Here is a 16353-nt window from a genome sequence, read left to right on the forward strand (position 1 = left end):
CCCTTTATTTTTTTTGACTTTATAATAATCCTCTCGGAAGTCGTGTTCGGTTAAGCCGGGGACGGAAGGGCGAGCTGGCTTATTTCTCCCCCACGGGAAACAATAAGGGGGGGGGGGTGTGAGAGGCGGAGGGATACGAGGGGCGGTGAGAGGGCCGAGTGTCTGAGGGAGAAAGAGAGGATGAAGGTGTCTGAGTGGGGGTGAAGGGGGCAGAAGTCTCTAGGGGAGCCCCCTCCCCGTCCCGCCCTTCTGCAACAGGTCAGTTTCGGGAGGGGGGAGAAGCAGTGTGGCCCCCCCTCCACCCGAGGAGAGGGGAATGGGGGCTGACGGTGGTCTGTGGGGGAGGGGGCTCCTTCCCCCTGACTAGCCCCCTCCCCCCCGTTTCCCGCCTCCTGAACAAAGCACAGCCATTGGGGGAGGGGGGCTGCCTCTCCGCCGCCCCCCCTCCAAAGACCCCGCTGCTTCCTTTTCTACCATCATTCATTTTCTTGGGTGTCTCTCTCTCCCCCCCCCACAGCACCCCCCATGAATGAGGGGCCTGGTGGTCGTCCCTTCTCCATCCAGGGCCCTCCCAGAGGCTGCTTCCGGGGAGGGGGTTACATAAGAGAAGGTGGGACGCCCCCCCCTCCCCCGCACGTGTTCCCAAAACTCTCCCTTGGTAGAAAGCAATAATGTAAAATGCAAACTCCTGCCTGTTCTGAATTCCCCTCTCCTTTATTTTCCTTTTTCTCTTATTTTGTTCGTGCTTTTCTTACTCCTTTCTGTGTTTTTATGTTTAGAACAAGCCCAGGAAAGGAATGAAGAGTCACTTTCATGAGGTGGGGGAGGGGATCTACATAAATTTGATAAAGATGGTAGAGATAGACTGACAGACAGACAGACAGACAGATAGATAGATACCCTGTTTCCCCAAAAATAAGACCTCCCCGGATAATAAGCCCAGTCGGGCTTTTGAACGCATGCACTAAAATAAGCCCCCCCTGAAAATAAGCCCTCCAGGAAAATATTTAAACGCATGCACAACCAGTCCCCGCCATTTCGTCTGGTTAGGGTTAGAGAGACAGAGCTGGAAATCAGGTAAGACAGCAAGAGGAGCCCTGCCTTGCTCTACACACCTCAGAATAATAAGACGTCCTCGAAAATAAGGCCAAGCACTTATTTCAGGGTTCAAAAAAATATAAGGGTCTTATTTTCGGGGAAACACGGTAGATAGATGAGAGAGAGAAGATAGATGAGTGATAGATAGATAGATAGATGGGAGAGAGAAGATAGATGAGAGAGATAGATGAGACAGAGAAGATAGATGAGAGAGAGATGATAGATAGATGTAGGAAAGGTGGATAGAGAAGATACAGAATGTTAGGGAAGTATTTTATTTATTTTGTCAAACATATACGAGAAAACAGGTATAAGTATTAACATGGATATGAACACAAGAAATGAGTATGAATAAATGGGGACAATAGGACAGGGACGGTAGGCACGCTGGTGCCCTTATGCACATCCCCTTACAGACCTCTTAGGAATGGGGTGAGGTCCACGGTAGACAGTTTAAGGTTGAAGCTATGGGGGTTTGAGGATGTAAGAACAGAGTCAGGTAGTGCATTCCAGGCATTGACCACTCTGTTGCTGAAGTCGTATTTTCTGCAATTGAGTTTGGAGTGGTTTACCTTGACTTTGTATCGATTTTTTGCCTGTGTATTATTGCTGTTAAAGCTGAAGTAGTCATTGACAGGTAGGACATTGTAGCAGACAATTTTGTGTACTACGCTTAGGTCAGACCATAGTCGGCGTAGTTCTAGGTTGTCCAAGCCCAAAATTTCAAGCCTGGTGGCATATTTCATGAGAAGAGTACTCCACTCCTCTGCTCACAATAGAGCAGAGGAGTGGAGTACTCTTCTCATGAAATACCTTTGGACTCGCACAATTGTATTAATGTCCAATATACAGTGTGGATTCCAGGCAGACGAGCTGTATTTGAGAATTGGTCTGGCAAAGGTTTTGTATGCCCTAGTTAACAATTTGATATTACTGGAGAAGAAGCTTCGCAAAATTAGGTTAACAACTCTTAATGCTTTTTTGGCAATGCTGTTATAGTGAGCTCTGGGGCTTAGATCGTTTGAGATGAGTACTCCTAGGTCCTTGACAGGGTGAGGGTCGTCTACGAGGTCTATACTATGAAGTAGGTAGGTAGATAGGTAGATATAGTAGATATGTAGAGATAGGTGGATGGAGAAAATAGGTGGATAGAAAAGATGTGGATGGATGAATAGAGATAGATAGATAGATAGATAGATAGATAGATAGATAGATAGTAAAGAGATGAGATGTGAACTTAGCAAAGTTTGTGCTCTACTTTTTGGGGAGGCTTGAGGACCCAGAATGAGTGAACTGGCCTAGCTTGGGAAGAATTTTGGAGGGGTTTCTTTATTTTTTTTATACAGATAGCCCAACTGTTAAAAGAGTTTCCAGGTCTTTTCCCTCTCAAGGTGTCAAGATGACAAAATAAAAAAGACCTCTGAGTGCCGCAGGAAACAGGCTGTGGGTTGCATGCTATCCTGTGGTTGCCACTCTGCTCTGGAAGGAAAGCTATCAAGGGGGGTGTCCTGCTTGAAAGAGGAATTGGTCTTATTATTATGTATGAAATGTATGTTTTGCGCCACTCCCAGCGACTCTGCGTAGTTCACAAATTATATAAGACATTAACCAGTAAAATTAACAAGAAACAATAAGAAAGACGTCCCATCACCTCTGTTTCCCCAGCTTTAAATCACAGTGTTTCTAATTAATGAATGTCTAGAGTGAAACTGTTGTTGCCTTAATTGTGGGTAGAGTTTTCCTGAAGTTGCCCTCCGTGTTCCTACCATTTGGTGTTTTGAATTGTTTGGATATTTGTGATTTGGCCTAGTTAAGTTAGAATGTCCTTTGCATGCATTCCACGTTCCTGTAAGGTTCGGTAGAAAGATAACATTCAAATACTTTTAATACACCCTGCATTTTAAATATAAGCATCCTTGCAGACAACACAGAAGCACATCTTAAAGAAGCTTCTCTCCGCTTTTTGGAAGATTATTTATTTATTTGGAATGGGCACGGTGGAAATTGAAACGTACGATGCTGAGCTGTATTGCTCATTTTATAGAGATGGTTTGGCTGATTTGTTTATGCTCTAGAGAGGAGAACTTTAGAGAGTGAAACTACTATCTGTATTGTCTGTTAATCAGTGTCCCAATATTACCTGTAATACAGGTAGTCCTCAACTTACAACTGTTCATTTAGTGACTGTTCAAAGTTACCATTGCACTGAAAAAAGTGACTTAATTGTTTTTTAACACAACCATTGCAGCCTCCTCATGGTCACTCATCAAAATTTGGATGCTTGGCGACTGGTTCATATTTACGACGGTTGCAGTGTCATGCGAACCCCGTTTCCAACCTTCTGACAAGTAAAGTCAAGGGGGAAGCCAGATTCATTTAACAAACATGTAGTAACTTAACAACTGCAATTATTCACTTAGCAACTGTGGCAGGAAGGCATGAGGCAAAATTCACTTAACATTCTCTCTTAGCAACCTAAATTTTGGCTCAGTTGTGGTCATATCGGGTGAAATGCTACTGGTTCGCACCAGTTCAGGCGAACCGGTAGTAAAAAAACCCTACCAGTTCATCTGAACTGGTATTTCCAGCAATCAGCTGTGCTGCGCGATTTATATTCACTAGAAAACAGGAAATCCTGCTTTCTAGCGAATCTAAATCGCGTGGCCCAGCTGTCCCCCCCCCTTGCTATTCTATTTACCTTGTTAAGCCTCCTTTTTCCATGCGAAGCGTGCGTTTGGAGTGCATTGCGCATGTACAACATGCTTTTGGTGTGCACCACCTATGCTCGCGCAGTGAACTGGTGGCAATCCAAGGAGGATTTTACCACTGGGTCATATGTTGAGGACTACCTGTATTTCTTAAATGTCGTGGCTCTCTGCATGCCATTTGCCACTTATCGAGTTGTGAAATACTTTTTCCAGAATTCTGTTATGTAATATATTTGCATTTGTGCTCATTGTAAGCTATTTGTTGAACACAATAGGAATTCATTTTATCCAAGTGGCTTACAATATATTAATGATTTATTAAAAGATGTGTATAGTGCTTTCTATAAAGCAAATTCTTAAAACAGTGAACAGGAATAGGAACAGAAGAAATGTATCTTACAATTTATAATTCTAATAATACTGATCAGGACTTAATTTACTAGTTGATATGTTTATGATTGTAAGCTATTTGGACATTACAGTTCACTTCAGTGCTGTGATTTAGGAAGCAAACAAGAAAAACTATGTTTTTGTAGGGTGAGTAAGCCTACAAAAAGGAATTCTTGGGAAAGGAATTCTGTTGTCGGCCAGTAGTTTTTTCTAAGGTAAAGCACTTAAACATAGTTTTTGCATTATCTGAGTGATTTCTTTGCCAGATGGTCTGATGGAAAAACAAGTATATGCAGCTGCTTCTCCCTCTCTCTCCCTCCCCCCCCCCTCTCGTGAGAGTTCTTGGATTTGCTCAATCTTTAAGGAATGGGAGAGTCCATAATTTAGGGAGAACCTTCCAGAATGATAGACATGGCATTTTTTTGCTCCTTGCAGTGCCATGAGCCCAATTTGCAATTCCGTGAAAATATTGGCAAGGCTAAATTCTCTCATATGTTAAAATTTTCTCATTAGACAAGTATCTTCATTGCAAGTGGTTTGTTCTTAACGGCCCCCCTTTACACAATTTAAAGGTAAATGCTGCTTTTGGCTATTACCCAAGGCTTGAGAGTAAAACTACCGTGTTTCCCCGAAAATAAGACCAGGTCTTATATTAATTTTTGCTCCAAAAGACTCATTAGGGCTTATTTTCTGGTTTTATTTTTTATTTTTTACTTTATATTATAGGTCTTATTTTTGGGGAAATATGGCATTAAATGCATCCATCTAGCTGACAATCTTAACTGGCACTTATTTTGTGGGTAGGGCTTATATTATGAGAACCCTGAAAAATCATGCTAGGACTTATTTTCCGGTTGAATCTTATTTTTGGAGAAATACGGTATTGAATGTAATGTGACTTACTTTGGAGGAAATATGCATAGGAATACATAGTTCAATAGCTAATTACTATGATTTTACATGAAGGAAACATGTATATTTTAAATTAAAAATAATAAGTAACCAAGCTGCAAAGCCTCTGTCCTGTTTCAGAGCACATGGCGTTATTACTCATTGAATCTCTGGCTGTTTTGCATTACGACAAGAGTAACCACCATAAATGTGCATAAAATGCCTTTTATGGTAGCATTTAATCTTCAGCATATTGTAAGATAATAAATTAGATGCTTGCCATGCTGATTTTTGTACTTTTCCTAGCTGACCTTCTATCCCTGGAATGTTGTAAGTCATGTCAAAAGTGGGTAAGTTTTAGGCTCCCAAGATCTACCTTGCTTTTGAGTAGACTCCTGAATGCCACCTATTAGAACCAAGGGCACATACACACTTCTCTTTTACTAATTCAGAGCCCAAGCGTTTGTTTTGTGCACTGTGGCTGAGCTGAACTCAGTCCTACGTGAACAAACTCACTTCCCGGTGATTCAACTTCCATCATCATTTCAGCAGCCTGCGTATACAGTAATGTGCCTTAATCTGTGTTGATTTACAAATCCTTGCAAATCTCCCTCAGATCTGCCTGATCTATCTCTTGTTAATCTCTGGGTTTTGCCATCTAAACATACACAATAACTAGCTGCTTTGGTGGTGTGGTCCAGGCCATTTGTATCTTATAGAAAGTTAATTTTGTAAATGGCATTTTCTGTGTCACCTGGCATTAGCTCTCCAGAGTTTTATACAGATTTTTACCCTTTTCTCTCTGAAGATACTGGGGCAAAGACCTTCAGTATATCAACTGTGCGCTCTACACAAAACTATATTTGTTTTTCAAGCATCATCTTATTTATGTAATAGCACTAATCTGGCAAATTTGGAACCTGCACAGAACCATTCAACATCTGGGAGTAAGAAGCAAAGTCTGGGTGTCCCAGTATGAGCTCTCATCAGATATTCCCTTGGCATTCAGCTTTTTAGATTAGTATATCAGTGTTTTGATTCATACAGCATGCATTCAGGATACATTTAGCTTACATAAAAGTTAGCATTATTGGGTTGGTCAATTTTAATATTTCTATGAGTACAGTAATATAGGGACAAATAATGAGAATAGTGGGAAATCTCCCTCTTCTTTCTTAAAAGATTTCTATTTATACTTTGGGCTGCAATGGTGATCTTGAAATGCATAATGTTTTACGAGAAAGCTTCAGGCCTGTATAAAGCAAATCGGGGATTAATATTGTATTATGAGAATCCTCCTATGAATTTATTTTAATTTCACAGGAAGAATTATTTTAATAACATGGTTCTGCAAACAGAAGGCTGATTATCTGTTTAGCGATTTGAGGAATTCTTTACAGTACTTTAGAACTTCTAATGTAAATATTAATCCGAGTTAGACTGTTGAGCAAAGACATATTCTGCATAATGTAGCCAGCAACTCTTGACATAAGTTAACACTGGCAAAAATAATTGAGTTTCCCTAGAGCGAAAGCACCTTGGCATTCCTTTGACATGTTCCACACATCACACTGTGTATAATAAATATTGTGTACTTGGTTTTTGCTGAGTAAGTTAGGTGAATTCAAGGCAGCTGTTTAGAGTATTTATTTACTAAATAAATCAAGCTTGATTTAGCCCAATTCAGGCAATCCTCAATCTATGATCAAAATTGGAACCAGAATTTGTGTGGTTAACGTGAGGTGGTTGTTAAATAAGCCGTGCCCAGTTTTGCGACCATTTTTTCCACAGTGGTGATCATGGATCAATGAAGTCGTTAAGTGAATTATGTGGTCATTAAGTGAATTCGGCTTCCCCCATTGACTTTGCTTGTCGGAAGCTGGCTGGGAAGGATGCAGGTGACTCAACCCAGCTGCAATGGTCTTCCAATATATGAACAATTGTCAAATGCACACATTTCGATCTCATAACCATGGAGATGCTGCGGTGGTTGGATGGTGAGTCACTTTTTCAGTGCCATTGTATCTTTGAATGACCATTAAACGAATGGTTATAAGTCCAGGGCTACTGGTATGTGAACTTGTACATGCTATTGAACACTCTGGTCAAAGAACTAGAGGCATAGATTCCCCTTATTCTGTTCAATCCATGGCCTTGTTGTAGTACAACAGTGCGTCTCAACCTTGGAAACTTCAAGATGCCCTACAGCTTGTTTTTACTCATTTCCCATTATTTAGCATCTCATTAGTCAGCATCCTCTGGCAGCTACCTTGGTACAATTTGGAACGACGCTGCCTCCTGGGAAGTCCTTTAAAAGTTCTGGCAAAACGAGTGGAATCCTACTTCCTGCCATTCTTCCTCCCTTCAATAAACTGGTTTTCCTCCTACCAGAAAAACTCGGCTGAGCTGAACAGTTAAAATCTCCAGTTTTAGAAAAGAGGGTCTTCTTACATGTAAGCGTTTAGAAGAATCTGGGATTGTAACACGATTATTCAGTGTTATATTTACAAGCAAATGTGTTGTTGTCAAAACTAACCCACGTTTAAGAAAACGGATCTCGCTCGGTGTTTCATCAACTGTAACTTCTCCGGAGTTTTTCCACTTTCGCTGCCAATGGATAAAAATAAGAAAGTTTTGGTTTCTGCAGCTACCACTTTGAAATACCGGTATATTAATCATTTGAGAGGAGGGGGATTGTCATTGTTTTTCCCCAACATTGAGTGGGCTTGTCTGTTTGGTCATTGACATGGCGAATGTTTATTCTTTATTCACGTGGTGATAGAATTAAAAATATGGTGATTAAAAGAATATAATGCAAGCAGAATCGAGTCCCATTAAGCAAAAAGCTGATACAGGTAGTCCTCAACATACGACCGCAATTGAGTCAAAAAATCTACGTTGCTAAGTGAGAAATTTGTTAAGTGAGTTTGCCCTATTTTACAACTTTTTTCGCCACAGTTGTTAAGTGAATCACTGCAGTTCTCGAATTAGTAACCCGGTTGTTAAGTGAATCTGGCTTCTCCATTGAATTTGCTTGTAAGAAGGTCATAAAAGGGGATCACCTGACCCCATGACATTGCAGCTGTCATAAATGTGAGTCAGTTGTGAAGCGTCCAAATGTAAATCACGTGACCGAGGGGATGCTGCAACGGTCATAAGTGTGAAAAATGCTCATAAGTCACATTTTTCAGTGCTGTTATAGTCACTAAATGAACTGTTGTAAATCGAGGACTGCCTGCAAGGCTATTCAGGAGAAAGGTGCAGCTGGTGAGCTGATTTGATGGGATATTTTAAACATGCTTGGGTGGAGGCAAATATGCAATCCCATCTCAGAACATTGTTCTGAAGAAAAAGCAGGAAATGGAATCCGTGTCATAAGGGTGTTGGACTGGAACTTTTTGGCATTTTCTGAGATGAGCTCATTGCTAACCTTCTAAATGCAAATAATCTACTATAATTATTTACGATGATAATGATATACGCAGGCAATAAAAGTATGCATAATATTCCCAACTATTCCAGTGTGTGTTCCGCTTAAAAAATTCTGGACAAATGGGGAATTCACATGTGTGAAAAATTAAGACGATTCCTTCGACTTCTGAAAATGCGTGAATGGCCATATGTATATCAGAGTCTTTAGCAAGGTCTACTTTTATTGGGAGATACTATGCTGTTATCATGGCTTTAATGCTATGACATGTAAGGTTTGTTTATTCATAGAGTTTATGTAATAGCAGTGACTGGAAATTAATTTGCAAAGGGCTAACGTCTGTCCGTTAGTCCTTGGCAACCATTGAGGAAGAGACTGCTGTCTCTTCTATTCTTTCCAAGAAAGAGAATTGTGAGATGAAGACCTGTCAAAGTGAGATTTGCAATGTTTGGTGCACAAGCTAAGCTTAGAAATAAAAATAATAGGTAGTTCAAAATGTATCTTCATTATTTCAGGTAACTTTGTCGGTGAAGTCTGGTTTTGTTTTCAAAACCCCTTTTATACTTCAAATGTTCTTCTTTATGTGCAAAATTACATTTTTTGAAATATTACCGCACTTACCTTTGATGCAAAGGGGACTTTTTGAATTTAAATTTCACTTATTTATACTGAGCATTTTAAAGTTCTGCATTAGGTTCCTTTTTGCTCAGAGCTTATGTAACAGCTCTCATAACCCCTTGTTAAGTTTCTGAAATTCTGTTCTAAGAGTTTATTCCAGAGAAGCAATTACTGAGTGAACTCTATGAGGAAATGTTTATGAAAGTTTCAAAGCATACAGAGAGTAACTGAACATCTTTGAGCTTGTTCCCAGGGCTTAAACGCACTGCCGTGAGTCTGAAGAGCATTGTGGGTATTGATATGCAAATAAAGAATAAATCTAAAATATTATAAAAAAAGAGACAGTGTGGCAGAAGTGCAAAACTGCAAATGCTTAAACATTGCTTTAGTGTGTATGGTATATTTGATATTTTTAGCAATATTAAGATTAATGTAGCACAAATAAGCTGGAAATTCCATTCTCTAGTAACTAGACACAGATATTTGAGGATTACTGTTCATTGCAAGTTTGATAGTCTCTGTAGGTCAATAGTAAGAGAGAGGGAGGGAGGGAGGGAGAGCGAGCAAGCGCTGAGGAGTAATTGAGAAGGAGTAATATTTGTTACTATATGATGATATTCAATAGAATATTGTAATAGTAAATCCCATAATGTGTCTTTCTCCAGTAATTTTTCGGTAATGATTTATGTTTGCAGGGGGACATACTTCCATTTTAAAAAAGCATAGCTGTTTAATGCTAATTTACAAGTAATGCATAATCATGGTTTGGCAATCCATCCACTCTGGGAAACTGTAAACCTGCTACAGCATAGCAACAAGAACTTTATTCAGAATTCTTACTATTTTATGGGTTATGGATGATCACTTGACCATATGGACGTCTGGCTGCAGTCTGAAAAGGAATTGTCTTGAAACTGACTGTGGTGATATTTGTTGTTAGAACTGTATAAAAACTTGTGAAATGTGTTCTTTTTTTCAGAAATTGTAAGCTCTGTTTTAGCTACTACTTTTGAACTTTCAGAATGGGTGCTAATAATGGGAATGCTCTTTAACACTTCAGTCTCAGTTGTGTGCTTCACTATCTCACTTCCCCAAATACTCAAAACATTTATTCCTGTGGTTTCTTATGTTTCACCTTAATAATTTTGCGACTATGCATTATATTTTTTAGTGACTTGATTACATAAGGAATAAATGGAACATTGTCTTTCCAGTATTCCGAGCTTGTTTAAATACAGCATCTGCATGTAAACACCAGACTAAGCCATGAATTATTGAATTGTTGAATAAACCACAAGTGGCTGGATTCCTGCATCATGCTAAACCATCCAGTATGGATTACAAACCACATAATTGAGTGTACACTTATGTTAAGCCCCTACCAAACTACATAATAACCATCAAGTGGTGTCTTACCCAGCATTGTCTCACATTGATAAACTGCATAGTAGCTTTGAGTGATGTGTGAACCTGTTCAGTATGTGCAGGGAAGGGAAGGGAAGGGAAGGGAAGGGAAGGGAAGGGAGGGGAGGGGAGGGGAGGGGAGGGGAGGGGAGGGAGGGAGGGAGGGAGGGAGGAAGGAAGGAAAGGAAGGAAGGAAGGAAGGAAGGAAGGAAGGAAGGAAGAAGGAAGGAAGGAAGGAAGGAAAGAAAGCTGGCAGGTCTGTTAGTCTTCCTGGATGTATACAGGCAATCCTCAACTTACGACCACACTTGAGCCCAAAATTTTTGTTGCTAAGTGAAACATTGTTAATTTTGCGACTTTTCTTCCCACAGTTGTTAAGTGAATCACTGCAGTTGTAACACGGCTGTTAAGTGAATTGAGTTTTCCCATTGACTTTGCTTGTAAGAAGGTCGCAAAAGGGGATCACATTACCCCGGGACTCTGCGACTGTCATAAATGTGAGTCAGTTCCCAAGTGTCTGAATTTTGAGCACGTGACCAAGGGGATACTACAGCAGTCCTAAGTGTGAAAAATGGTCATAAGTCATTTTTTTCAGTGCCGTTGTAACTTTGGTCACTAAACGAACTGCAGTACGTCCAGGATTATCTGTATTTTACAAAGAGGCAGTACTGTTACTTCCTTCCCTAATCAACACAACCAGAACTGCTGTTGCTAAGTGACACAGTCACATGATGTTTTGCTTAGTGACGGAAATTCTGGTCTCAATTAGAGTCCTAACCCGAGTACTACCTGTACTTTGCCTTTGCTCTACCTTTCAAGTTTAAAGAGTTCTTTGAGCCTCGGCAACTGGTTTCTTCATTTGGAACTTTGAGTCTCCAATTTATCGGAGAAAACAAGATTGACATTCTAAACCAGGGGCCCCCAAACTTGGCAGCTTTAAGACTTGTGGACTTCAACTCCCAGAATTCTCCAGCCAGAATTCTGAGAGTTGAAGTCCACAAGTCTTAAAGCTGCCAAGTTTGAAGAACTCTGTTCTAAGGTATCGTTTTCTGAAAGTTTTGCTGAAACATTGAAAGAAATGCAAATTAAATTGTATACGAAATAACCTTTTGAAGTCCTTAATTCGGGTGACTCAGATGCGAGAAGCTCTGTTTATGAATGGAGAGAACAGATTTTAATCTTGCCAGAATGTGGAGTGTGACGATCAAGAGCTGGTGGGAGGCAGAACCACTTGAGCTCACATTGACTTCGGTGAGTCACGGACCCAAAGATTGTTAGTTTTCCTCTTTCACCCAAATTCTAACCGTGTTGTTAACCGTGCTTTTCTCTCCCCCACCACCCCAAATCTCTTTATGAATATCTATCCTTGAACACGATGTATAATTCAACATAAAAAGGGCACAGGTATGAAAAAGCATTCTTTTTTTCCACAGGCCTTGATTTATAGAATACTCATTTGTACATATTCCGATCTCACCTTCCGCTCAGGAGTTCTAAGCACAAGTTGGTCTATCCTGCCATTTTGGCTACCACCACAACCTTGTGAGATGCCTCCATAAAAGACCAGAATCTGAATATCCTAAATCAGTGATGGCGAACCTTTTCCGCACTCGGTGCTGAAAAGGGAACACGCACGTGTCTGGGCCACAACCTGGAAGAGGAGCTGCCCAGGGCACATGCCATCCCCCCAAAAATGAACTTCCAGTTTCAGCCAGCTACTCTTCCGGGTTTCTGACATGCATGCACACACGATGATCAGCTGGACAGCGCGTATGCTCAAGCAGGAAAACGGAAGACCAGCTCTTCTAGTTTCCGACACTGCGACATGCAAAATGGCCAGTCGATCGTCGTGCGTGCATGCGTGCCAGAAACCCGGAAGAGGAACGGGTGATGCGCGTGCCAGGTGACACGGCTCCGCGTGCCACTTCAGGTTCGCCATCATGGTCTTAAACCCTGAACTGCCTCTCTCCACATGTGTTACATGGCTTATATTGTGCATTAGGGACAGTCTGTATATCAAAGCCTACACAGAAGGTTTATGAAGCATCATCCAAAAATTTTTGTAAAAGGTGTTGCAAGGACACTGCAGGTAGTCCTGGACTTAACAATCGTTCGTTTCGTGACTGTTTGAAGTTACAACGGCGTTGAAAACAGTGATTTATGACCATTTTTCACATTTATGACCGTTGCAGCATCCCCATGGTCACGTGATTTATATTCGGATGCTTGGCAACTGACTCACATTTATGACGGTTGCAGTGTCCCGGGGTCATGTGATTCCCGTTTGCAGCCTTATGACAAGCCAAGTCAATGGGGAAACCAGATTCACTTAACAACCGGGTTACTAATTGAACAACGGCAGTGATTCACTTACCAACTGTGGCAAGAGAGGTCGTAAAATGGGCCAAAATTCACTTAACACATTTCTCACTTAGCCACAGAAATTGTGGGCTTCATTGTGGTCGTACGTTGAGGACTACCTGTACAGCAGAGGAGGGCTCATTTTGGAGGATTGATTTACGTTCAGTGTTTATCCTTCAAGTGTTTATGTGATTGCTTGACTTCCATGAAAACGCCAAAGAACAGATAAATAAATAAATAAATAAATAAATAATTTTATTTCTATACCGCCCTTCTCCCGAAGGACTCAGGGCGGTGTACAGCCGACATAACTTGGCTGATGGCACCCTGAGGAGACCCTCTCTGTGGGAGCGGACTGGTCGGTGGGAGGCTATTGGTGGCAGAAGACGGTCTCGAAGGTACCCGGGTCCTATGCCATGGATAAACCCTATGTTGCGTCTTAAACATAATCATATTTTCAAGCTTAAGAATTTCTGGGTAGAAATTACATATGTTCCCAGTGATGGTGTCTAAACCAGTGGTTCCCAACCTTTTTTTGGCCATGCCCCACCTAAGCATCTCTAAAATCCTGGTCCCCCCCCCCCCCATAAGGCTTAAAAGAGGAGCAAAGGCATGTGGGCCCTTTGCAGGAAAGCAACATTGTTAATTCTGTTCCCAGTCGGCATCTCTGTTTGATTCTGGACTCTGTGGGGCTTTCCCAAGTAGGTCTTTGGCACCATGTCAAGGGAGATAAAGGTTGGTGATTATCCCAAAGGACTTCTCCCAAAGGACTTTTTGCAACTAATTGGGACTCAGCTGTGAATGAACGTAATTCACAGCTGTTGCAATAAAAGAGGTTTTCGGGGCTACTTGTGCAAGCCCCACGTTGGGAACCACTGGTCTAAACCCTTGACATTGTGAGTTTCTGTTTGAATCTCCTAAACTAAGAACTTGACATTCTGGTGACTAGACCCGGAAAGACCCAGAGATTTTCTCCTAGGGAACATTAAATAGGGAGCAAATCCCTGGGAAGGCCTGTTTCAGCAGACAAAACATCAGGGAAGAGCTGTCTGTCCTTCATGGAAAAATAAATACCGTGGCTGGAATGTTGAGGTTGACTTTGTTGTGTCATTGGCTGATTTTTCTCATGGAGATGTCTGTTTTTGTTTTTAACTTCACGCAAAGGAGCTAGACGTGGAGATGATAAGCAAGGGAGTTCCCATGGCTGGGAAGACTAAAACGAAGCTGGAAGGAAAAAATGAGTGGAAGGGCGAGTTTTGACATTCCTTCCCTCGCCTGCGTCTCCCTGCCGTTTCCTCTGGTTTCCTCCATGTGCCCCAAAATAATAAGACCTCCCCCAAAATAAGGCCAAGCTGTGAACCTCAATAATACCCATTTTAGGCTATTTACTAGTAGCACTGCAGAGATCAGAACAGTTTAAGGTTATAATGGTGCAGGTAGTCCTCGACTTCCAACAGTTTGTTTAGTGACCGTTCAAAGTTACAACGGCATTGAAAAACATGACTTATGACCATTTTTCACAGTTACAACCTTTGTGGCATCCCCACGGTCACATGATCAAAATGCAGACACTTGGCAACTGGTTCATATTTATGACCTTTGCTGTGCCCACGTGATCCCCTTTTGTGACCTTCCGACAAGCAAAGTCAATAGAGAAGCCAGATTCACCTAACAACCGTGTGCAACTTAACAACTGCAGTGGTTCACTTAACCACTGTGGCCGGAAAACTCATAACAAATGTCTCACTTAACAGCAGAAATGTTGGGCTCAATTGTGGCTGTAATTGGAGGACTGCCTGTACTCTTGGCTGGGTATTCATAATGCAGTAATTCCTGAAAATACACCTTAAGATTGAATTCCCCCTTTGGGGTCCAGCAGCCTAGAGCCGTGATGGCGAACCTATGGCACGCGTGCCCGAAGTGGCACACAGAGCCATGTTGCCTGGCACGCGTGGCATCGCCCGTTCCTCTTCCGTGTTTCTGGCATGCATGCACGCACGACAATCAGCTGGCCTTTTTGCATGCAGCAGTGCCGGAAACTAGAAGAGCTGGTCTTCCGTGAGCATGTGTGCTGGCCAGCTGATCATTGCGTGCGCATGCGCACCAGAAACCCGGAAGAGTAGCTGGCTGAAACCGGAAGTTCAGTAGCTGAAACCGGAAGTTCATTTTTGGGCGTGTGCAGGTGCCCTGGGCAGCTCCTCTTCCAGGTTGCGGCCCAGACGCGCACACTCCCTTTTCGGCACTCGGTGCCAAAAAGGTTCACCATCACTAGCCTACAGCAAAAAGCCCTTTGATTCAATGCAGGACTCCTTGCTCTTGCTCTGCCAGTCTCTGCTGGTGAGTCGGTAATTCTTCTGCCATTATGCATTTCATGTGGTGAGATCTTTTCTTCATTAGTTGTGACAAAAGGAGCAATCCTTTTGGTGACTCGCACTGCATACTTCCTCTTAACCACTGCATGATTCAACGCTTTCCTTCTCTAATTTGAGCCAAAGGGGCAGTTCGGGATCAGTTAATACCCAGAAGGGATAGTGGTTGGGCATTTCCAGAAGCAAACCATTTAAATTCTTCCACATGCACACTCAGAAGGAACCATTTGAGTTGCCATCAGATATTTGGAATACAAAGACGAACAGTTTGCCTTTCTTCCTCCCCACATCATTCCGGGCAATGTAGCAAATTGATTTCTTGACCAATTCATAGTCCATTGTTTGGTAGCCTGTGTCATCCAAATGGCTTTGTTGCAAAGTTGTCAGCTTCATACAGAAGTCGATTTAACTTGGATATAATTAAGCTTAAATGTTAGGTCATTCTTCTCTCGCCTTCGGTGCGGTAATTAACCAGCGAAATGTTCCAATTTCATATTGTCTGAGTTTACTGGCCCATTTAACTGGGGGGGAGAGAGAGAGAGAGAAAAAGAACTGTCAAATGCTTTTCATTCAATGGAAAGGTAGACATTTCCATCTGCCCAGCTTTTGTTTAATATAATCGGATTCTTTTGTGCCTTTCTGCGGCTTCCTGTTCCTTTGCTTTCTCCCAGCCAAATAAACCGTTGTTTGCAGTGGTTGCCCTAGTTGTGAACATAGGCACTATTCGTGTTATGCACACGCCTCTCCCTCCCTCCCTTCCCCGCTCCCCATACAGTGCAGCCTTCAGCCAGAATATTCTGGGTGTTGCTTTTCCGACATTCATTTCTGGCAAAAATGCAAAAAGCCGCATCACCACACGTTTTCCGGGAGAGAATCCTGTCAAATGTACCAGCATGTGTGGAGCTCCTTAGAAACTGGATTTTGAAGCCAGGACTTCAAAAGATGGTTAAAAATAAAGGGTTGCAAAAAACCATGACAACCCAATCAAGTTGGCCTGTGTTACAGCTGCATGAGGTAGACTGACTTGCTGGCTTTTCAGAAGAACAGAGCTGGTCTTCCAGTCCAACCCCATGCTCAAGCAGGA

At 41.9% G+C, this 16353-nt stretch overlaps 1 protein-coding gene across 27 annotated transcripts in view; it reads left to right on the top strand.

Annotated features, from left to right (window-relative positions):
* The first annotated feature begins 127 nt into the window (after positions 1-127).
* The window catches only part of HMG20A (high mobility group 20A), a 48706-nt gene continuing 32480 nt past the window's right edge, over positions 128-16353 (top strand). For 4 of the 27 annotated variants that reach the window (XM_087878134.1, XM_087878135.1, XM_087878136.1 and 1 more), the window contains exon 1: positions 139-258. Coding sequence is in view for 8 of the 27 variants with exons in the window: in XM_087878139.1 (XP_087734265.1) it covers positions 7060-7084 (25 nt within the window). In the remaining 19 variants the exon portion in view is untranslated. Of the gene's footprint in view, positions 259-5393; positions 5438-6878; positions 7085-16353 lie in introns of those variants that run through there. The other 23 variants (XM_087878132.1, XM_060689487.2, XM_087878137.1 and 20 more) reach the window with 12 other exon arrangements.

This window comes from Pantherophis guttatus, chromosome 13 (assembly GCF_059756535.1).
Source record: "Pantherophis guttatus breed Tessera chromosome 13, ASM5975653v1, whole genome shotgun sequence".
NCBI classification, from domain to species: domain Eukaryota; kingdom Metazoa; phylum Chordata; class Lepidosauria; order Squamata; family Colubridae; genus Pantherophis; species Pantherophis guttatus.